Raw genomic sequence first — 22,107 nt, 5'->3', positions numbered from 1 at the left:
ATCTTGAGAGAGAGAGAGAGAGAGAGAGAAGCTCAACAAAGAACAAACCGTCACAGAGTAGAACTTCTCACTGTAGAGAGAGAGAGAGAGAGAGAGAGGTGGCTTTGCTTAGTAGCAAGACAAAGGAAGGAATAGTTAGAAGGCAGTTAGTTGTTTGGGTAGGTTCTCTCTGACCCACGGGAACGCTTAGCTGGAAGGATCCGGGCCGTTGGATCAATGATGGCGTAGGATTCTCAGCTGAGAGTACACGTGCTGACATGTTTGCTTTGCCTCTTTTTATCTTTGCTTCCGTGCATGGATTTCTCCTCCCCAATTAAATAAAAGAGAGAAAAAGAAAAACACTGACTAGTGCAAGAGAGTTTGCATCGTAGACTCTTGATAGAGAGAGGAAGAAACACACTTCTCTCTCTAAAATTTCTTGTGACTTGTTATCCCACATCATTAGAAACAAAAGAAACACACACCCACCTCTCTTTCACTCTTCCCTTTCTATAATTTTCTTGAAATTTTCTCTCTTCCAACAACCCAGAAGCTACTGAGAGAGGAAGCTACTCCTCCTCCTCCTCCTCCTTAATCCCTAGTCAGATCTGTAGTAGCTCATAGTTCTGTTCTGCGCCATACCGTGGTCAGCTCAAGAACCGTGAACCACCTGTTCTCACGGAGCTTGGTCATCAAATTCTACTTCCTTTCTTGATTCTGTCTTCTGGGTTGTTCTCATTTTCTTTTCTTTTATTTGTTCTTTCCTCCGTCTGGTTGGTCCTGTTCTGTTCCATTAGCATTCGGCTTGAGTTCAAGTGAATGATGTCAAGGCTCGAGAATTGTTGCAGAGTCTTGAATTCGTCCATTGGCTTGTAATTCAGTTTCTCTTCTTCGCTCCTCTGATCTGGGGTACTTCCTTTTCATTTGCGATTTCTCGAGAACCAAATGGAAGGAGATCCGGAATTCAAGCATGTGTGCAAATTATGCAGCAAGAGCTTTCCTTGTGGTAGATCCTTGGGAGGTCACATGAGGTCTCATCCGACAAACAGTAGTCCAGCTGAAATGGATGAGAAGCAGCTCAGCCTCAACACAAAGAAGCTCTCATCATCCATAAGTAGCACTGGTGCTCTCACTCCCACGAACAGCAATAACGGTGGTTATGGCCTGAGGGAGAATCCCAAGAAAACATGGAGGCTTTCTGAACTGAGCGAAGACACTTCACTTCATGAGAAGCTCTGCAGAGAGTGTGGACAAAGGTTCAATTCTTGGGAAGCCCTTTTTGGCCACATGAAGCGACACTCGGAGAAGGAGAGAGTTCCCGCAGACAACAGCTTGGAGGATCGAGATTCGAGGACTAGCGATGATCGGAAGTTGGCTATGGACAGCGAATCGGATGGTGAAGTCATCATCACAAATCGAAGGAGGCGATCGGAGAGGAGAAAGAGGTACATCGTCACAACTGCTACGGCTTCTTCATCTTTATCTTTTGCCAATGCTCCTTCTTGTGTTTCCGAAATTGAGCAAGAACAAGAAGAGGTGGCCATGTGCTTGATGATGCTCTCTAGGGATGTGGTTGGTCATAATAGAGGTGCTTTAGATTTTGTTGCTGAGTCATCTGACAATAGAAGTAGGAGTGACGTTAAGAATCTGTCCTCCGATCCTAAGAAAGTTTTGAAGTTGGAGAAAGTGAAAGAGAACAATTGTGAGTCTGGTTCTTTAGGACGTGGTGAATTGCCTCTGCTGGATCAATCAAAAACAGAACTTTCTTCTTCGGGGAAAAGTTCAAGAAACAGGTCCGGGATGGACAATTCGAATGAAATTCACAAGTTTAAGGCCAAAAACAAATCGAAGCGTGAGGTTCCTGAGCTTAGCGTGGCGAAGGATTCGGCCGAGGCAGCCGGGTTTGATCGGATCCAGAAGAAGTCCTTCGAGTGCGACAAAAGTAAGAGGAAATTCTCTGACTGTGATGATCCCGAGTTGAGGGTCAAATCCTTGAAGAAATTAACTGATGGTTTTCCGGAATCTGGGAAGGTCCTAGATTGTCGTGAAAAGAGCAAATTCGAGTGTACTATCTGCAACAAGATTTTCCACTCTTACCAAGCTCTGGGAGGCCATAAAGCTAGCCACAACAAAACCAAGGAAAACTCTGCTGCCAGGAAAGAAAGACTCGCGAACAGGGTAGCAGCTGAAGTTTCGCCTGCCCCAATCGGTAACAGCCATGATAAGCTCGTGAAATCATGCAAAATTGAGAAGGGAAATGCCGATGGCATGACTCATTTGTCTGGTCAGAAAGTTGAGGATTTTAATGGGTTGAACAAGTGCAAGAAGCAGCACGAGTGTCCGGTTTGCCTCAAGATCTTCTCATCAGGCCAAGCTTTGGGTGGTCACAAAAGATCTCATTTACTGCCTACAAACGCTCGGTCCCTTGTCATTACAAAACCGATCCCGGAAATTCGGGACTTCCTGGATCTCAACCTGCCAGCTCCAGCAGAAGACCATAAAAACCATCAACAAGACGAAGAAGAAGAAGAAGAAGAAGAAGAAGGTAGCAGCCATGTCAGCTTCAGTTCATGGTGGGTGGGAAGCAACCCCAACAATCATGTGGCTCTCACTGGTCTCAACTGCTGATAGATCTTTCCTGGTGTTGACTTGACCCCTAAAAAGATTCAAAGAGTGTACAGGCAAGTTTCTTGACATTAACTTTTTCCTTCCTTTCCCTATTTACGATCCTCCAACCGTTCATATACTCAGTCGGAAGAAGTGGAATCCAGATCCTCACAGCCATCATTTGTGAACAAGTCTTTGTCTCTTCTTGCGGTACATTGAACCTGTAATCTTAATTCGGCATTGAACACCCTTTTTTTTCTTTTTTTTAATCTCTTCTCAACCTCTCATTCCCCACAGCACCAGCTGCAACTTTTCTTGAATCAGAAGCACAGTGTTCGGCGTCGGTAATGATCTTGACTTGGCCTCAAAAGAGGCATGAGGGAGGTGCTAAAAAAGTCATGAGCGCATAGTGCAAATATAATAAGCGTCAATGCAGATGCCATCTGAGCTCTGTTCGGTCGCCTCCACATGTCGCATTCCAAACACCGCCCCAGCAGCTCCTCTTTGACATCCAAACAGCTTTGGTCACCGCAAAACAAATCGATAAATATCCGAATCGCCGTTGCTCATTGGTAATATAAGTAAAAGCCTTGCGTACGAACTCCCATCTCCAATAATGAATTCATTGAAGCTGGGATTAAGGCGCAAGTGGGGTCTGATGTAGGGTTCGGCCCAACCCCTCCGTCTCTTAAAGTTCACCCGGCGCAAAATGCGTGAAAAAGCAGGGTCCAAAACCGAGCCTGATCTGAATTCGTGACGTTTTTCTTCTTCTTCTTCTTCTTTTATCTTAGGGTGGCCGAGCGACAATGTACTTTTTGTTTATCGCTATAAAGAGATGGACCCGGCGTTGCTATGGAGGTTCCACGCCGGCATCCGAATATTTACTTTCGAGTCACGGTCACTACTAGCGCGTCTCCGTCGGCCAACCTTGGTTAGAGTAGAGACGGGATTATCTTAGACCATGGCTTTGATCAAATCTACGATTGGAGGAGACGAAATAGGTTGTGGACCTCATATTTTTAGGTTATGTTTCATGAGTTTGGTCTTATATGGATTGCGTAAAATTTGAAAATTTGAAAATATAGGTTGAGATGAGTCGAATAAAGCAAAACCTGAATAACGCCAGGTTCCGAAGGGCTCGGAAAGAACTCATTTTCAATTGGCATCTTGTAAAAGCGCTCTCAAGAACAGCTCCAAAGCCTTCCACGACCCTCCTCGATGCATACAAAGCCTCCCTTTCTCAGTTCCCTTCAATCCCGGTCATGCCTTGTACGATAATTTTCATTTCCGGCCTATTTATCTCCTGTAAATGAGCGAGCATTAGTGTATGAAAACATTTATATGCTCATGATTTTATCAATTTTCGTTAAATATGCAACACAACTCACAAAAATATTACGAGGTATCATTTGAAGTGGTCATATCATGCTCAAAAACCATCAATTTATGTTCTATTTATTTTCACAAAAAAATAAATGATTTGCAAAATATTTTTTTTTTCAGAAAATGATTGCTTGTATTTTTAAAATAATTAGCCAATAAAAAATATTTTCGTTATTCATAGTAATTTATGCCCAAATTTTTTTGTAAATGATCAAAATATTTTTCAAATCATTCATTCTTTTCGAAACGGATCCTTAGAGTGAATTATAACTCTTCTTGAGTTGCTTTCGTGTATTTTATTGCAAACAGAATGCGAATTCATTTAAAGAAAATAAAAAGTCTTCTTTTTGGCACCAAAATAAAAAGTCTTTAAATGATATCAATATGCATTGAATTTTAAGCCGTCCTCTCATATTTATGTAGTTATTAAAATACTTCCACGTCTGTTTGGTATAAGAATTGCTTTTCATGTGAAAATAAAAATAAATCTTAAAGAGCGGATTCTGTTTATATGTTAAAAATATTTTCAAGTTAAACTCAGGAAAACCGATTTCACTTGCATAATTATAATACGCATACCTAGACAGTGAGAGACCAGTTGTAAAGACGGAGGTGTTGGCTTGGTGACGAGTCGGCCACGATGATGGCTTTGCGAAAGCTTCGCCATGGCAATGATCCGGCGGCGATGGCAGCTTGACGGTGGCCGCGAGAGGTGTTGCAGGTTGTCAATGACGGATCTGCAACAAGACAACGATTCCTTTTCTTGACCTTGTTCATCTTTATGCTGTTTTATAAATTTCAGGTATGCTAGCTTGAACATTCAAGCAAAATGGAGTCGCACATTCTTTAGAGGCAATAATTTCAGGACAAAATTATCGAGAATGGAACCTGAATTGGGACAGGTACGAGTCGGGTATGGATCGCTCAAATTGTTTTGTTTAAAAACGGGTTAATACGGATTAAATAAATTGATTTGTTAGACCATTTTTTACTTGATCCAAACCCGACCTGATCCGACCCACCCCGTTTAGCAAGCCTACCTACGACGTGAAGGTTTCTTGAGGCAGAGGAGTGAGTGGGAGTTTCGAATGCGTGCTATGACCGGGGCTTAAATCACTTAAGAGTAAGTCTTGCACTACTAGGCCAACCATCGCAGTGGTCAATCGAAAATGTACTCGTCATACTTTGGACATTGGCTTATTAAACTGCAATTAGACTTGGTCGTTAACTCTGTATTAGTGAGTGCGCAAGTCAGCAAGTCATTCTAATCCACTGGCCATTGTTAAAGGTGCAAAGCTTTTGTCAAATCTGAGCAACAAGACTTTGCCGTTCCATCGAAGAATGCATCATTACAAAGAATGCAACGAAAATAGGAGGAGACAGTTTCTTCTTCTGAGTGGAAAGAAATGTTGGTCGTGGAAGATTGCATGTGCATCCCACCTCTAAATCATGTTGGGGCCAATGTCTTGAGACATCAGAGACACCAACAATACAACAGTACTGAATTTTAGCTTAGTCCTTCGTTAGATGTCGCGAATGGACAGGCCAACCGAGATGACAGGACATCGGTGAAGGGTTTGACCTTACGATCGAGCCACGCCGAGCCTTGATCAAGCTTTGCCCGTGTCGTAGAATTATACGTTTGAGGTTGCCCGTGGAAATAATTCGTGGGCCACAAATAACTTATTGGAGCACAGCCCACATGAGCCTATTCCAAAAGCCCCGACTTATACATTGCTAGTGGACTTTTTTTTCCTTAGGAGGGTCGTAATCAAAGGACGTGCACGTCCACAATAGTTAATCCAATTAATTTTCTGATGATTTCAGAATTGGTTTTAAAAATGTCAGAGGATGATTTTATATGAAGAGGGTCAATTCAATATAAAGTAAGGTTTTTTCAGTCTATTTTCGACGTAAAATCCAAGGAAATTGCGATAATCGACTTATTTATCTTATCGTAAATAAATTAAAATATGTAAGTTTATAGTTCGAACCAACCTAACCTCACGGTCAGAATCTTAGATCAAAGATACACAATCAAATAACACCAAAATAATGGCTAGTTTAGTGAGTATAATTATTACTCAATAGACCTAGCCAAGAGTGAGGCCTAGCGTCATGCTTCAATTATGTTATTAGATTTAGAGCTTGTTTTATTTAGAATTGACCTGATTGGGCGAGTCGAGTCCTAAAAAGGGATTACTTCTCAAGTCTGCCTATTTTGTCTATGGCATCGACCGGATCTGAACGATGGCTTGCCCATTAAATTGAATCATTTGCTTGTTTCCTTGGAAGTATGAAGTTAGAAGCAATTTTTTTTTCATATCCATTCAGAAAAATATTATCCATTCAGAAACTTCGGTAAGTTTCAAGCATATATAATAGAGGATATTGATACGAATAATTCTTGAATTTTAATTCATTGTGCAATGTGATCTGTGAAGTTTAATTTATTCAATAATGTCCATGAAATTTCAATTTATTTAATTTGATTTCTAAACTTTTGATGCATATTTAATATTGTCATTTTTACGATAAAAAGAAAACGTTGTTATCCCATATGGATGAGGGATTATGTTATATATTTTCATATAATTTAAGGACTCAATTAAATGTTTATAAAAAAAAAATTCAAGAATCAAAATTACATATTGAGTTAAAATTGAGGAATTATATTGAACAAATTAAAAGCTTATGGATCACGATTTATCTTAAGTCAGTTTTTCTACATTAAATTAAAATTAAGAGGAATCATTTGTGTCATTTTCTTTTTATGATAAAATAGATTAAAATATGGACATCATAAAAATTTGAAATAAACTAAAGAGGGCAGAAAGCGAAGGACGACGACTCGTCCTCGGCCTGCAATTTCCTTGAGAGTTTCGGTTTTCAAACGAGGAGTGCTGTGGCGTTGGCGTGGCTTAAGCGCGTCTCTTTCCTCCTCCTTCCGTCCAACACTTCGCATTTTCCCTTCATCGACCGCCCCAAGTCTCCTTCCCTTCCCTTCTTCTTGACTCGTACTTCTCTCTCTCTCTCTCTATCTGGACTCTTGTAGATTCTTGGGATTGTCTCTGGGGTGGCTTTGTTCCGAGTTCTTGATTCCATCTCGCAGCATCTCCAGGTACTTGGTCGATAGGCTGATCGGTTTTTGAGTCGTACCCACTTTTTTTTGTCGGGCTTCGTGTGCTGCTAGTTCGGAATTCAAGATCTTCCAGTGTTTTAATCTGACGGGCGAAGAAGTCTGCGTGCTGATTTTCTGTAGTTCTTGATAAAGGCTTCGAGAGAACCAGAGTCGATCGGCTTTTTGGGTTTTGTTTCTTGATGGTTTTGACTTTTGGGTTGTTCCGAGAGTTTCTTGCTGAATGTTTTGCCCCATGTGGTGGTTAAGCCTTGTTTGTGAATCCTGCCTCCAACCCAATTGCTAGCAGCGTCGTTTCTGATTTGCCTTCGTACCCATTTTCTTTTCGAAATTGGTGCTTGGATTTTTGCCCTTCCTTATTGCAGTGTCTTTGGGTAATTAGTTGTTACTTTCCTTGTTCTTTGTCTTGAAGACTTTGTTGTGATTACGCGAAGCTCCTTAATATATATACCTCCTTCCGTGTGTAATATGCCGACTTTCCTTGCTAGCAATCTCATTTGATATTTGCTCTGTATCTGTAGAAATATAAGAGTTATTCCCAATTGTTCAGGTTTCTGCAGGTAACCGTTGCGTAGCTTTTTTACCGAATTTTGCAGCTGAAGCAAATGTTTAGTTCAAAGAGATCTCCTGTGAAGGTTGCTAAGCATAACTCTGCTGAATCTGGGTACGTGGATTCTTCTAGATCCAACCCATTTGATTCTGACGATGAGTTTGATAATAAGAAGGTGCCCAATTCCTCTAAAAGGATGGCTTCTGAGCCTGACCTGACTCAGAATTCCCGCAATAGTCTCTTTGATGGTTATGAGGAGAAAGGGGTCTCTTCTTCATCACATTCAAATTCCCTTAACTCTGCTGCCAGAAGTAAGTATAGAAATGATTTCCATGACTCGGGGGGATTGCAGAACCAATCTGTACAAGAATTGGAGAACTATGCAGTTTACAAGGCTGAGGAGACTACGGAGAGCGTCAATAATTGCTTGAAAATAGCAGAGGGCATAAGGGAGGATGCAACCAAGACTTTAGTCACCTTGCATCAGCAGGGTGAGCAACTCACCAGAACACACATGGCTGCCGCCGATATTGACCATGATCTTAGCCGGGTATGGCTCCTTCAAAATGAGTTATGGCTTGTATTGCCATATCCCTTTCACAATAAAGTAGCAAGCGAAGGCACATTTATTAACAAGAAAAAGTTTTCTGGATGCAATGTGTTGCTAATACATGATTTGTCAGATTGTAAAGCAGGAATGGGCATTTTACTTTGTGGTCCTTCCTAAACTGAATGTTGATGGTTACTTGTGATCCGAATAATCTATATGCCCTACATGAAAAGCGCACTTTTTCATTTGTGCTGTTTATTTGGTCCATCCTTCTGTTATTTTGTTATACTTGTGGACTTTCCCATGTAATGCATCCTTACAAGAATGTATGCTTTCCGTTTTGGATGGTTGACTTACATTGGGAGCATGCAAGGACCGTGCAGGACCGTGTTTGACTATATGGCTAATTGTGATTATGATGGTTAATGTGTTTTAATGTGTTCAACAATTGACAACACCATTTATAGGGAGTGCATTGAATTCGATCTTCTGATGTGTGTTTCAGGGAGAGAAGCTTCTGGGAAATCTTGGTGGCATGTTCTCAAAAACATGGAAGCCAAAGAAGAACCGTCCAATATCAGGCCCTGTAATCATGAGAGGTTATCTTTTACTTCACAGTTACTTTGCTCATCCAATAATTGATCTTTGATATTGTTGCTTTTGGAAGATGCAGATTATAACTTGAGGGACTGTCTGCCTAAAGCTTGTTCTTCTGTAGTTGTGTGTTAAGGAACCATTATATCTGAAGCATGATTGTTTTCTTGAACAGAGGATGTGCAGAGGAAGGGCAACCACCTGGAGCAGAGGGAGAAGCTGGGTTTGACTAGTGCAACTAAGCATCAATCTAACTCACGGACGCCGCCTCCCGAGCCAACAAATGCAATAGAGAAAGTTGAGGTATGTAATACACTCCAGGTCTAAAAACACCTTTTTTCAGTGAAACCGAGGATATCTTCATAACATCCAAGTAGGTGAAAGGGGTAGGCTTTCTGAGTAGAGAGAAGTTAGTACAATTCAATAAAATGAAGAGAGTACATGGAAATTTCACATTTAAGTTTCCCAACTTTTGTCTCTTTTTGTCTAGTCATGTTTTTGGGACATCCATTCGGACATGTAGTAGTTATGTCCCAATATTGAGTTTTTCTAACAAGTTTCTTGTAAACCAGGTTGAAAAAGTGAAACAGGATGATGCTCTGTCAGATTTAAGTGATCTTTTAGGTGAGCTAAAGGGAATGGCTGTTGACATGGGCTCCGAAATTGAGAGGTATGCTGCTTAGTTCTTTGCAAAAGATCCCGATTACCTGACCCTATATACCTTAAGTCAAAAGTAAACAAAAAGCTGTTCATTGTTCATTTTCATGATCGATGTCATAATAGTTCACTGCTGCGTTTGAAAAATGTGATGTGAGAATTATCTTGCTGGGATGATATGGAGGTTTGTTCATTCTTTCTGCTCTCTCATGTATTGAACCTTCGATCCATTTACTGTAGACTGCTCCAGCTCAATTTCACCGATTGAACAGAATCAGGGAGAGTGCTACACAAACAATTTCTGAACGAATCACTTTTTTTAATCATTGCAGGCAAAACAAAGCTCTGGATCATTTCGATGTCGATGCAGATGAGCTTGGTTACCGTGTTAAACAGGCTGGTCAGCGTGGTCGCCGTCTACTTGGGAAGTAGAATTGGAGCTTTCATTGTTTGCTTCTCGTATTAACCAACTTTCGACACATTTTCTTCAATTTTCGTTGCCAAACATTTATCTAGTCTGATGTACATGCAAATGCTCAGATCATTTCTATTACTTTTGTTCTCTATACACATTTAAATTGAACACGGATGGTCTGTTAAGTCTTCCAGAGCATTGTACCAAAGTTCATGTTCTCGTAATCTTCGATAGTTATCGGTTGGTCAGGTAACATACAAGAGAAGCCAGCACGAGTTAATATAATGGAAGCCACCAATCCATACTTTTTACAATTATAACATATAATACATCTATGCCATTTTCGGTATTCAGAAACAACAAATTAAGCACAAACTGGAGCGTCGAAATTGGGGAAAACTACAAACTTAATAGACAAAGGAGCAATGGTTAAAGGTGTATCTACGTCGACACGGGCAGGCTTCAAATCTGGGATTTCCCTATCTTTTGTTAGCTCCAATGGAGTTCCATTTAGCAACGTGATTTTGCTTTGAAGGACTCCGTCCTTAGGAGTCAAATGGTACTCTTCTCTGAACAACTGTCCATCTGATGATCCCAACCCAACAAATGATCCCGTTTCCTTCAACCGGCGAATGAAGATGCTCTCTTTGCTAATCGATCGTTCAATATGCAATCTGTAGTTTTTGCTATTCCGTACACTGATAGAAAAGGAAGTTATGTTGCTGAAATTGATCAGGAGTAAGGTAATGCCTTCCTGTGTACCAAAGTATCCAAAAAGGGTCAGGGACTGACAGATACGTAAATACAGCTGTTTACTCTATAATTGCCCCGACGGCATATATTCAGCTACATCGATCTTTACATTGCTCTAAAGTCTTTGATGAAAAATTAACTTTTCCATTTCAAAAACAAATGCTTCATGACAAAACTTCTACCGTCCTAGATAAAGCTTAACCTCACAGCATAAGCATACTATCCTGGGACATTTTTATTTTCAAACATTTCAGTACTGCACAGAGACGGGTAAAATCTAATTATATCTTGATAACCAGGAAGAGCTATCAAATTGATCGAAAATTGTCTTTACATTCTTACTTCGACTTGAACAAACTAAAGTGTGAAGAAGCCTTACCCTCCCTTTTGAACAGTGAGCATAGTAACGTAAAAATGAGGATGCATCACTGTCAATGGCAAGAACGCCCTTCCCCATGAGCTGATGCCACAAGAGTGCACTGTTCAGAATTGTCATACACTATTAGTGTTCCAAGGAACAAGCAAAACAAAGGTGGATAATCTTTTCCTCATTCATTGTTAGATAATGAAGGTTGAGACACTCTCAACATGTACTTGCCTGTAGTAATCAGGGTTGGGCTCAAATGTTGATGTGTCGAGGAGTCCATAGTTTCCTCCGATCAAAGTCTGCCGGCAGTATACTTTGGTACCATACTTGGATGCCATGCCAAGCTGATCTAAGTACCTATGTCACATAACAAAGGAATGGCACATGCTCTTTAATATCACATGTTATTCATGCTTGACTGAGAAGATCGAAGAAGTTGATCAAATGAGGACTTTACACTAAGGGTGTCACAAGATTACCAAAAACTATTTACGAATGTGTCCGACACATGCTGACCACCACTGTTGTAAGCTCCGCCAGATTCACCGACCCAAGGAGAGGCCCAAGGACCATTTTCTTGAATAGTTTGTCTAACATTGCTGAATGTTTTGGATATCTGACTCAAGTAATTAGGATTTAAAATCTTACTCACAAGATTGGGATCGGAACCTGAAAATGGGAGAAGACCAGCTATCAGATCATCTTAAGAGGATCAAGTCCAGCTCCAGTGACATGCACACCGAATTCAGGAGAATATTTGAGGAGAGAGAATTTTTAGAAGATTCTCCAAAATTTCTCTTCCATTTAACAGAAGAATTGAGTCGTTCAATAGATTGGCTATCAGAAGATATCAGAAAAATTCAGATAAGCACAACCTACTGAATCTTTACATGATCTGCAGGTTCAATCATATTAGAATAAAACGACAAATTCAGTCAAATAGCTCAGCATCAGTACAAAACCTGGTCCCAGATTGTAAATATGATGTGTCATGGCGTTGATCACGCCGGAACCCGAAACCTGCAGAAGCTTCCTGTACCAATCCTGATCAAAGAACCCCCCTGGTGCTACAAGGGAAGGTTTTGAACGAGCATTCTTGTACACTTCACTGACAATGGCTTTGAGGGATACCAAGTCTTTTCCATATTGTTCAACCCCAACACTTGCTCCAATTCCACTTCCACTAAGCTCATTTCCTTCGAGCAGATAGAATCATGGAGGTGAGGCATATTCATATGGAACAGGAAATTTTTTAAGCACAGTGCATACCGAATTCCCATGCATCTATTGGGTATTTCTTTGCAGATGTGTAATTTATGAGCTCGTATGCATTACTGAAGTCCCAATCTCCTCCCCAGACACCCTTCTTGATCTGGTGCCGTCCATATAGTGCATTCAGGCCAAAAGTCACTAGGGCCCTAAAACCAGAATATTCATAAGTATCATTGTGACACCCATGCTTCATTGACAAAGCAATAAAGAAACTTAAGGAATAACCAAATAAAAAAGCATAAGTTGAAGGTTTACTTCTCCCAAATTCAGATTAAGTTTTGCACAGCCCCAGGATCTTGCAGCAAGTATAAGCATAACAAGAAATTGTGCTAATTTAGCCCATTAAGGAGCAGTCCAATTGAAGCTTACCCTGTTCTGCTGAATAAATGGTTCAATTCGTCCCATCTGTTCATCCGTAAACATCCTGTAGAAAAGCCAAACAGGCCGCCTTTCTCTTTTCCAAATGGATGGCACGGATACTTCAACTTTCCGATATCATAAAGCACTTGATCTTGCAAAGAGCCGCCAATCCTTATCCTCAATCTCTTAAAAGCTATCACGCCACATGATGAATTAGCAATGGTAAGCATTAGACGACCTCCTCAACAAACATAATGTCCATCACACTCTGTGAGTGGAAATATTTGAACAGTGCAATTCTTAGAGGTGATTTAGGCGTTTCATCCTACCATGCCTAACTTTAGAGACAATCACATAGCTTAATAAATCCTATAAGCTTTGCAAACAGACTAACCTTGGATTGCATTCCCAAGAACAGGATGAGATAAGTTCTGAAAAACATCAAAAGCGACTCGAATGGATTAAAAACTTTAGTGTGACAATTGAAACCCCACGACAAAAGGAACTTCCAGATTCTCACCAGATTTATCACAGATGTGTATCCCCATGGACACATGTTGTAGTTACACTTGTCATGAGGCCACCAGTCAAGAGTTGCACAGATGAAATTGTCATCAGTTTGGGCTACGGTATTGCTACCATCCACAATTAGTTTAGAATATGCAACTTTTTGAGCAAAACCGGGGGACAGATAAGATAACAAGACAAACAAGGAGAGGCAGAACACTCCCATTAGCTGGGATGTGTAGGGGATATCTCACTTGCGGAACAAATTTACCCTGATAAACTGCAATAGAAGGAAACACAGCAGATTATAATATGTCAACATGCTGCAATTTGCCTAGTTTTTCAAAGTTTAAAGATACTAACACAGACAGATTAGTTGATGTTCTTTTGACCCCTGACCAGGCAAGACAGAATGGTCCACGAAGACGTGATTTTCTAATCTTCCAGCTGATAAAGAAATTCAAGAATGAGCAATTGCAGGACAAAGTTCAGAACTTTCTGCAGACTTTGAAAAACAAAAACTTCTTCAGTAACAGCACATAAATGCACAGACCAACAGGTGCATTCAGTTTTAGAATAGAAAGAATTCACATCAGAAAATTACATTACTCTAGACAATTGCAATAATGGTTTCCTAAAGAAGATCCAAGATGCAGATTGAACAACTAGCAGACAGCAACTATGGAAAAGAACATCTAGGATGTTATGAAGTGCAAATTTAGGAAATACCAACAGAAATGGGAGTCAATGATTGCATCTGGTAAGGAGACCAAAAGTAGAAGAAACGCCACTACAAGTTTGCTACCAGCAACAGGCAAATGAAAAGTCGACGAAGCTTCAAAATCAAGATTCATGATTCAGCCGTGCAAATGCTACAAGTACTTGAGCCACTTGAGCCAAAAGAGTCACACCTCATCAAGGTCATGACAGATACATAGCAACTAACATACGAAATCAAACACCCACCAAACCCCACTTCCCCATCAAACCACTTGCACACGCTGAACCGAAAACAGGACATAACGGAGTCAGAGCCAAACACATACAAGAGACGGTTTTTAAGAGAAACCCAGTGAAGAAATCGACTCAGACAGAGACCACTGGCCGTAAATCAAGTGAAGAAATTGCCATCAGACAGGAGCTTACTAGTTACTGGTTGCTGGAGTCTTCATATATAAAGTGATCAGAGGGGTGTGCCCGCTGTAAAGGAGCGTTTTTTCGGTGATCCCGATGCTTCTGTGGCCTTGAAATGACATGAGAACCTCGCCCTGTGAAGTGGGTCGGCATCGAATTGGCCGGATTTGTCCCACGAAGCATCCTCATGTTTGCTTCACCTCGAGTTCAAGCATAATTTGTCTTCTTTCGTCGCTTTTTTTTCTCTTTTGCAATAGTTGAAGGGAGAAACCAGGCTTTGTCCTTTCCTCTTGCCACGGGGCGGTTGCTCCTCTGGTTTTTGAGCTGATGATCTTTCAAAATCTTCACCAAATTATGAAGAATATCTTGATCGTTTGAAAATCCATGGCAAGTTTTGGGGCGGCTTTAAATGCTATCATTTATTAAATAGAATTTCTTTTACCTACTCCCTTATTTTTATTGCTTCAAAAAAAGATCCTAAAATTACTATATGATGCATCCAATTTTAACTTTTCTTTTAGTTTTTCATTTTTTTGGCACTTTATTTTGCTAATTCCCATTTTTGTTAGGTGAATTTTAAGTTTCAACGCATAAGTGAATTCTAACATAAACATGGTTGCACATAAACTCAATTAACTTGTCCTCAATATCTATAATTTAGATAATATTTCCCATTGCTTAGAGTTTAATTGTTTTGAAACTCATATGTGAACAGGAAATATGTATCACGAGTAATTGCTATGCTTATTGTGTAGGCGAGTTGAAGAAGATCATTCCAATCATGTGAAATTTATTGTTGGCATGCATTGTTTGTGTATTGCGGTTCTGTACTTTATTGTCGTTCTATAGGTTGGCCTCAAATATTTTATACGTTTCTATTATTGAGTATAATTTAATAGTGATTAGTTGAAAATGAATAATGATAATAATAATAAGTAGTAGTCCATTGTCATGCAAGGCGCAATTGAATGATCGTGTGGACCGATTATTGAGTGGGCCAACAAATTGCAATCAAATGATCCCAAGCCCAAGGAGGCCAAGTTCAAGCCCAAGCCCAAGCCCAAGCCCAAGCCCAAGCCCAAGACGGCCTAAGGCTTTTTGCCGACACCGTACCTCGAAGATAGGAGAAAAGAGGTCATTGGCGTATCCGTGCGTTCGCAGCGATCGAAGAGAAAAATTGACTGATGTTGACACGTGGTGGCCACATAGGACCAGCCCTAGATCCAATGGACAGTCTCCACGCGGCATGGAGGGGGCGGTCGCTACGTGTTCGTTGGACATGCAGACACTTTGTCTGGCTGAGAAGAAACTTGATAGATTGTCTCAATCACTTGACTACCAAAATGATTGAAAACGCTCTACATTACATTATATTTAACGCAGTAGAGCATACCATGTTAGTAAACTATTGTATTTAGAAAACACGACACATTATGATCTTCCATCTATCACGCGTTCCCAACCCTAGATAATGTCTATAACATTAGTTGTTAACAAATGTTGAAACTCCGGTGATTGGTACTTAAAACATGCAAGCAATAGATGAATCTCATCAATAACAAATTATTGAGACATCGAAAATCTGTATTTACAATATATGACAATATCAATTGTTTGATTCTTCAATTAAGGTGTAGATACAATCACAATAAAACAAAAACTATGATTTTTGGCATCTTGTTCGATGCGACGGTCTAAGCTTTTTTTTGTTAGTATTTTTCTGTATGTCATTTTCGATGCGGGTTTAAACTCTTTTCAGAATTTCTCAAGATCATAAATGACAAACCCAGTTAGGTGTGTACCAAAAAAAAAAAAATTGACTAGGAAATGTGGACCTGAACCAACTATGGTGGATCTGATCTTGAGGTTGTCATATGCTTTGGGGATGGGAATGTATTAATGTCAAGGAGGGCAGATCAGCTCAACATCGAGACCACCACTCATGCTCTCTGCTCAGAATGATACCAATCAATGCCATGTCAATGTCTTCCTCTCCTCATCTTGGGCATACTTTCCGCTCTCTCAATTCCATCAACAACCACACAGTTTCATGATTGCACATGACCACATCAATCACAACATTCCTAGAGAAGATACGGACACTAAAAAATCAATCCTACTTACAGACTGCTTCTATCTACAACGCAAATCATGAGTTCACATTCGAAATAACTGTAATTTATAGCAACTTTTAAGAAGCTGTCTCACCCAATTTTGAGGTGCTACAACTTTTAACATAAGATATCATTTCATAACACGATGCAATTGCAATTTAGTTGTGGCTATATCCAATGTTATTGTCGTCCATGGTACATCAACCAAAGCATATCTGTACCCTCATGGACCATTTCTCTAGCCACCAATTATAAATAAGTTTTCTTCTAATTATTCTTCTTCTTCTTTTTCATTTTCTTGCATGTCCTATAATTTGTGGCGAAAAATCACTTTCAAGCCCAAGTCACTACACCGAAAAAGGGACCCCATGGATAAGGAAACAGCACTTGGGAATCCCAACTTAAAAATCTTTTCCTAGACTTCCTGTTCTCACAGATCAGAAAGAGAGAGAGAGAGAGAGAGAGAGAGAGAGAGAGAGAGAGAGAGAGAGAGAGAGAGAGATGAGTCATTGCGCAGCAGCAGATTGGAATCTGAGGCAACAAAGACAAGAACAAGTCGAAGGAGGAGAGGGGAGTAATAGATCCACTCACGTGCAGATCCCCCAGATTCATCCCCATCATCATCCTCAACCTCACTATTCTTCTTCTTCTCTTCCTTCCATGTATGCAACATTCTCTTCATTCCCTTCTAATTTCTCTAACATCTACCATCTTGATGAGTCTCATCTCTTCCTGTCTTAATTCACGGCTTCGTCACGACATTCTTCCGCTACTTTTTCTTGATATGCTTATGTTCACACGTCAATTGATATGTGTACATATCTCTTTAACTTTTTCTCACGGAGAAATCCATCTCGTTTTTTTTTTTTTTTTTGTATGAAACCATCTTTATAATGTTGATCCATAAACATGCACATGCATCAATTCCATGGGATCCGTTGCTTTGTAGCTCCCAAAAGAGAGACTAATGAATAGGAAGAGCTTCAACATGCATTGCCAGGTCAAATCATGGAGTAGCAGAGCTGACATGGGAGAATGGGCAGCTAGCCATGCATGGCCACGGCCTACTGAAGCCCCCGTTGGGAGGCAGTGACACTCTAGAGTCCATCGTCCACCAGGCCACGTGTCACAAGAAGAACCCACCATCTCCCCGACACGACCAACGCTCACCATCGTCACTGCATCGCGTGAGACTATCGTCATCAGCGGGCGGCATATTGGACAAGAGCCATGCCGGGCAGCAATGTCCGGTGAACAATCACTTGATCAAGAAGAGGAAGCGGTCGGACTCTGAGCCCGTCCCTGTTGTGAAGAAGAACTTGGGCAATGGCGTCGGAAGGTGTACCACTAGAGGGGAACGCAGCAGCATATGTGGTAGCGCCAGCGCGACGATTTGCCGGGACGATGACGCGACGATGACGACGTGGGCTTCCTTTGAATCTCCCGTGAGCTTCAAGAACAAAACCACGGATGATGACGACTCGGCTTCCCACGGCGAATCGGTACATGAGTTCTCCTTAGTCACAGAACACGCATTGCAGACATTTACTTAATTCGATAAAAGAGCCACCCGAACGGACGGGGGTAATCATGTTTGTCGAATCTTCGTCATGTTGTTGGATAGGTTAATAGATGTTATGCGAGACCCACTTGATTTAAAAGTCGATATGAACCCTAAACATAAGAATTCCTAGAAATATATGAAGTTGAATTCAAGAAATTCGATTTGCTTAAGGAAACATTAGCCTTGTTTGATAAAGTGATTAATCGCATGTTATGGTTGATGCTTTCACAGGAAAATCTAGATGAAGATGATGAGGACAAAGGTGAAATTGGCCCTCCACAATCAACCAGGAGAAGTAGAGCTTCTACGATTCATAATCTCTCAGAGCGGGTACAAGATATAAGCCCAGATCTCTCTTCTCATATCAACCCTTCTATTTTTCCACGCTTGCGTAGTCATGTGTGTATAATACATCTGAACAAGTAGATCAAGTCGATTCCATACGTTGAATCTAATTCAAGGAGTCATAAAATCTATATTTTTTAATAGAATTTGCCGTGAATCTCATGAATTCTTAAAATATGATCGACTTGATCTAATGGAACAAGTCTTTCCTAAAAAATTATTGCACGGTTTACAGACCACATAAGTCAAGCTCATCTTCATTGCTAATGATGCGAGTCTCACGATGGGACCCGCTCAATTTATGGTCCATATGGTTTATAAACAATACACTGACTTCTCTTCACTTGTAAAGGAGTCCTATGTGATTAAAGTAAGATATTCCGTTCGTAGGTTTATGAGTCGTGATTTCAAAGGAATAAGAAAGTATTTGCGAACATCTAATGCATACTAAAATTATGGTATCAACAGATTGGATGGGTCTCATGGGAATCCCGTCAGGCGATTTAGATTTATGATGCATGTTGCAACATACTCGCTAAATAATTTCTCGCCCCGAGGGTACATAAGGAAGCTTCTCCTCATGCTTTATCCTAGTGAGCAAACCAAGTATGCGTTCGAGTAAGCTAGATTAAAAACAATCAGCTAAGGGGAAAAATGAAGAAGATGTTCTCTCATTTTCCTTTTCTTTTCCTGATGCAACTTATAAATATGGTCATTGCAGCGACGTAGAGATAGGATAAACCAGAAGATGAAGGCCCTGCAGAGGTTGGTGCCCAAAGCAAGCAAGGTGAGAAAAATCTCTGCAAAGTGCTCCGCAAAGAAATTTTCATGCAGAAAACATATTGTTTACCTCTGACGCATGACATAAACGTGTTGAAATGAAACATGCAGACCGATAAGGCTTCGATGCTGGACGAGGTGATAGAGTACTTGAAGCAACTCCAGGCGCAAGTCCAGATGATGAGCCTCCGCAACAACATGCCCCAGATGATCCTGCCCAACTTGGCGATGCAGCACCAGCAACTCCAGATGTCCCTCCTCGCGGCGCGCACAGCTGGGGTCGGGCTCGGAATGCTCGACGTCAATCCCATGGCGCACGCGGCAGCCGCGTTCATGCCACAGGCCTACATGGTGCCCCCACTTGTGGCTGCGCAGCACTTCCAAGCTCAAGTGAATCCGGAGGGCAGGAGCAACGCTCCGGTGCTGCCCATGCCGGACCCTTATTGTGCCTATCTCGCACAAGTAAGTGATGCATAGTGTTGAATTCGATTCATGTAATCTTTAATGTCAAATTGAGTTTATCAAGTAATGAAGAGATGGGACTAGTCCATATGCTAGCACTAACATTGTATCGATTACGCTTGGGATGTAACTTTCATACTTGCTGTAGGATATGAACATGGAACACTTCAACAAGATGGCCACGCTCCATCGGCAACAGGTCCATCAAACAGCTCAGGCGTGCCGCCCTTCGCGGTCGAACCGTGCGGAAGGAGAATGAACTTTTTCTTTTCAAATAATAAGGTGAGAATAAAGGGAAAAATTAGAAGAATCCTTCTAAAGAACTCGTCGAGAGCCGAGCATACTTAATCACTGGAGATTTCAGTCTGTACGTTGCATTTCATATGATGTTTGTGGTTCAGATTCTAGTTAAGAAAAGTATATATAGGTTTTAAGCTAATACCTATCTGTACTTCTAATGAACTTTTTCTTTTCAAGTAGAAACCTGTGTACGCTATTTAAGCTAATACAATTTCCTCGATTCTGCATCTCCCCTTCGTAAATTTGACTGATTGAATTTGCAATTTCTTCTAATATATACCTGTATCTATCCGTTAGGTGTGTTTGCATGATTTAGGTTTTCTTTAGTTATAGCGAAAGCATGCATGTGAGAGAGAATGTCAGGATGTTGATTCTGTTGTATTGTCAAAAGAGAGAATTGATTTTTTCGTGTAGGTAAATTTACAAAAGAGTTGATCAATGTTAAAAACCTATATTTGTAAAAAGGTTACTAGTCACTAGATTTTCAGGTAAAATGCAAATCAATTATTGATAATCTTATTTAATTATCTATTATTTTTATAGTTTAAATATTACATCAAAATTTTATTTATTCTTTTACCAATCTTTGCTAACCAAGGTTTTCTTAGTTATTTCTATTAGTTCGTTAAATTTGGGCTATCACTTTATGTAATTTCTTTTTACCTATTTATTAATATGATTTACTTGTGAAATATGACAAAAAATCTTATCAAACTGGATATTGGGCGCATTTCATTGTGAAATTGATCACTTATGATATACTTAGTTATACCTTATTTTGAAAATATATACAGTCATGTGATGAACCCTCTAAAAATGTGCTCTCTTTTTTTAACCTTTTAATAACATTTCTATAATGGGTAACCCCATATTGTTAAACTCTTTTAAAAACATATCATATTCATTCGAAATATTAACAGAGATATGCAAAATTGATCTTAAAAATCAACGTGCTCAAGTGCAAATTTAGAATTAAATACTACCGTAAACAACATATGCTTTAGAATTAGAGAGCTACTGAAGTGTAAAATAAAATCTACGTATGCATAAATAATATGTGCAAAACAATAAGATATCTGTCAGAAATGCAAAATAGAATCGACCATGTATATACCACAACGGATTTTAATAATTAAAGATTTGTACCATTGAAAGCAACTTGTTAAATAAAGCTCGAGCGAAAATGTGACACGTGATTTGAATGTCGCGCAAGTTTTATCCACTTGTACATTCTATTAAAGTGGACAAGATTAGAGTGGAAATGGAACGACTTTCTTTTTGAAGTATAAGGCTCAACAGGTGGCGATGTTGCGGGGGCGGTGTAGGGGACATTGGATGGAACGATAGAATCCAACAGTTTTGGTCGGACGACACCAAGTTCCACCGAGGTCATCATTAGCAGCGTTGCCCCCTTCCGGCCCTCACGAAATTTGCAATTAGTCCGCTCGCCACTCAAAGCCACCTGAAGGGATCGTCCACAAGCATCGATCCCCACCGATTGGGAGTTCTGACAATGCGTGCCAATCATCAACTCCACTGACCACATGGCTTCCGCAATTACCCGGTATTGGATCTTGATTAAAATTATCGAGACTCTCTCCATTTAGTTGTAACATCGGATCTTGTCAGCTACCCAAATTCTGATGCACAGTGTTCGTACGGAAAAAAAGCTTTGACCCGTTGATTTGTTGTATGTTGCTTGCCATTGATAAGCGTGAACATAATTTCCGGAATAAAATTTGGAACCTGAGGATTGGATCGGTAAGAATTTATTGGTTTTAGGTTTTAAGGTATATGGAATAAGTTTCAAGTTCAAAAAAAATGAAGAACCTATTTCAACGGGTAGGTTCTAGGCTTTTAGTTGTAAGAATTTGGAGTTGAAAATCTGAACAAATTTTAATATTTTTCTTGGTTCATATCTCTATATAATCCTCCGATATTCCGTACCATTTGATGATGAATGTATAATCTAGAAGTACTAGCTCAAGTTTTCATTTTATGACTAAAATTTTTACTTTATTAACATTTATATTAATCATGTGTTTAAATATAAGTTATGATTAGTGAATTGTAATCATTTAAATAATAATATAGGTGGAACCTGGTTAGACCTTGGAATCGACCTTAAAACATGTGACATGGTAGGTTCTAAGGTCAAAAATGAGGAACCTATTTTAACGGATAGGTTTCGGGTTCTAGATAAAACTTGTACGAAATCTAGAACCATTCACCCGTAGTTGTTAAATGACTTATGATTTGTTCAACAAGTAAGATT

The 22,107-nt window shown here is 40.1% G+C and overlaps 4 protein-coding genes across 17 annotated transcripts; 3 read left to right on the top strand and 1 right to left on the bottom strand.

The window, feature by feature from the left end:
- Nucleotides 1-343: 343 nt before the first annotated feature.
- Nucleotides 344-2,934, top strand: LOC104425995 (hypothetical protein). Its single transcript, XM_010038906.3, has one exon. The coding sequence runs from the start codon at nt 925-927 to the stop codon at nt 2,605-2,607; it is 1,683 nt and encodes a 560-aa protein (XP_010037208.2). The 5' UTR covers nt 344-924; the 3' UTR covers nt 2,608-2,934.
- Nucleotides 2,935-6,814: 3,880 nt separating this feature from the next.
- Nucleotides 6,815-10,082, top strand: LOC104425994 (SNAP25 homologous protein SNAP33). The gene is made up of 6 exons (XM_010038904.3): nt 6,815-7,090; nt 7,659-8,208; nt 8,714-8,807; nt 8,978-9,105; nt 9,375-9,472; nt 9,792-10,082. Exons 2-6 carry the CDS (start codon nt 7,714-7,716, stop codon nt 9,889-9,891), a joined length of 915 nt encoding a protein of 304 aa, XP_010037206.1. The 5' UTR covers nt 6,815-7,090; nt 7,659-7,713; the 3' UTR covers nt 9,892-10,082.
- Nucleotides 10,083-10,129: 47 nt separating this feature from the next.
- Nucleotides 10,130-14,586, bottom strand: LOC104425993 (heparanase-like protein 2). 14 transcript variants are annotated; one of them, XM_010038893.3, is made up of 11 exons: nt 14,280-14,586; nt 13,497-13,580; nt 13,147-13,413; nt 13,021-13,057; nt 12,636-12,819; nt 12,264-12,412; nt 11,957-12,190; nt 11,474-11,663; nt 11,226-11,351; nt 11,007-11,106; nt 10,130-10,628 (listed from the first exon to the last, which is right to left on the bottom strand). In XM_010038893.3, exons 3-11 carry the CDS (start codon nt 13,357-13,359, stop codon nt 10,239-10,241), a joined length of 1,623 nt encoding a protein of 540 aa, XP_010037195.1. In that variant the 5' UTR covers nt 13,360-13,413; nt 13,497-13,580; nt 14,280-14,586; the 3' UTR covers nt 10,130-10,238. The 14 variants fall into 14 exon arrangements, with proteins under 14 accessions (XP_010037195.1, XP_010037200.1, XP_010037193.1 ...); XM_010038898.3 differs by having other exon boundaries at nt 13,503-13,580; XM_010038891.2 differs by lacking the exon at nt 14,280-14,586 and adding an exon at nt 14,180-14,279.
- Nucleotides 14,587-16,854: 2,268 nt separating this feature from the next.
- On the top strand, nt 16,855-20,061 carry LOC104425992 (transcription factor PIF7). The gene is made up of 6 exons (XM_010038887.3): nt 16,855-17,043; nt 17,382-17,883; nt 18,177-18,275; nt 19,012-19,077; nt 19,182-19,532; nt 19,681-20,061. The coding sequence occupies exons 1-6, from the start codon at nt 16,883-16,885 to the stop codon at nt 19,789-19,791; spliced, it is 1,290 nt and encodes a 429-aa protein (XP_010037189.2). The 5' UTR covers nt 16,855-16,882; the 3' UTR covers nt 19,792-20,061.
- The last annotated feature ends 2,046 nt before the right edge of the window (nt 20,062-22,107 follow it).

Source organism: Eucalyptus grandis, chromosome 11, assembly GCF_016545825.1.
Source record: "Eucalyptus grandis isolate ANBG69807.140 chromosome 11, ASM1654582v1, whole genome shotgun sequence".
In the NCBI taxonomy this organism is placed as follows: domain Eukaryota; kingdom Viridiplantae; phylum Streptophyta; class Magnoliopsida; order Myrtales; family Myrtaceae; genus Eucalyptus; species Eucalyptus grandis.
The sequence above is the reverse complement of the archived record's forward strand: the minus strand, read 5'-3'. Positions and strand labels throughout refer to the sequence as shown.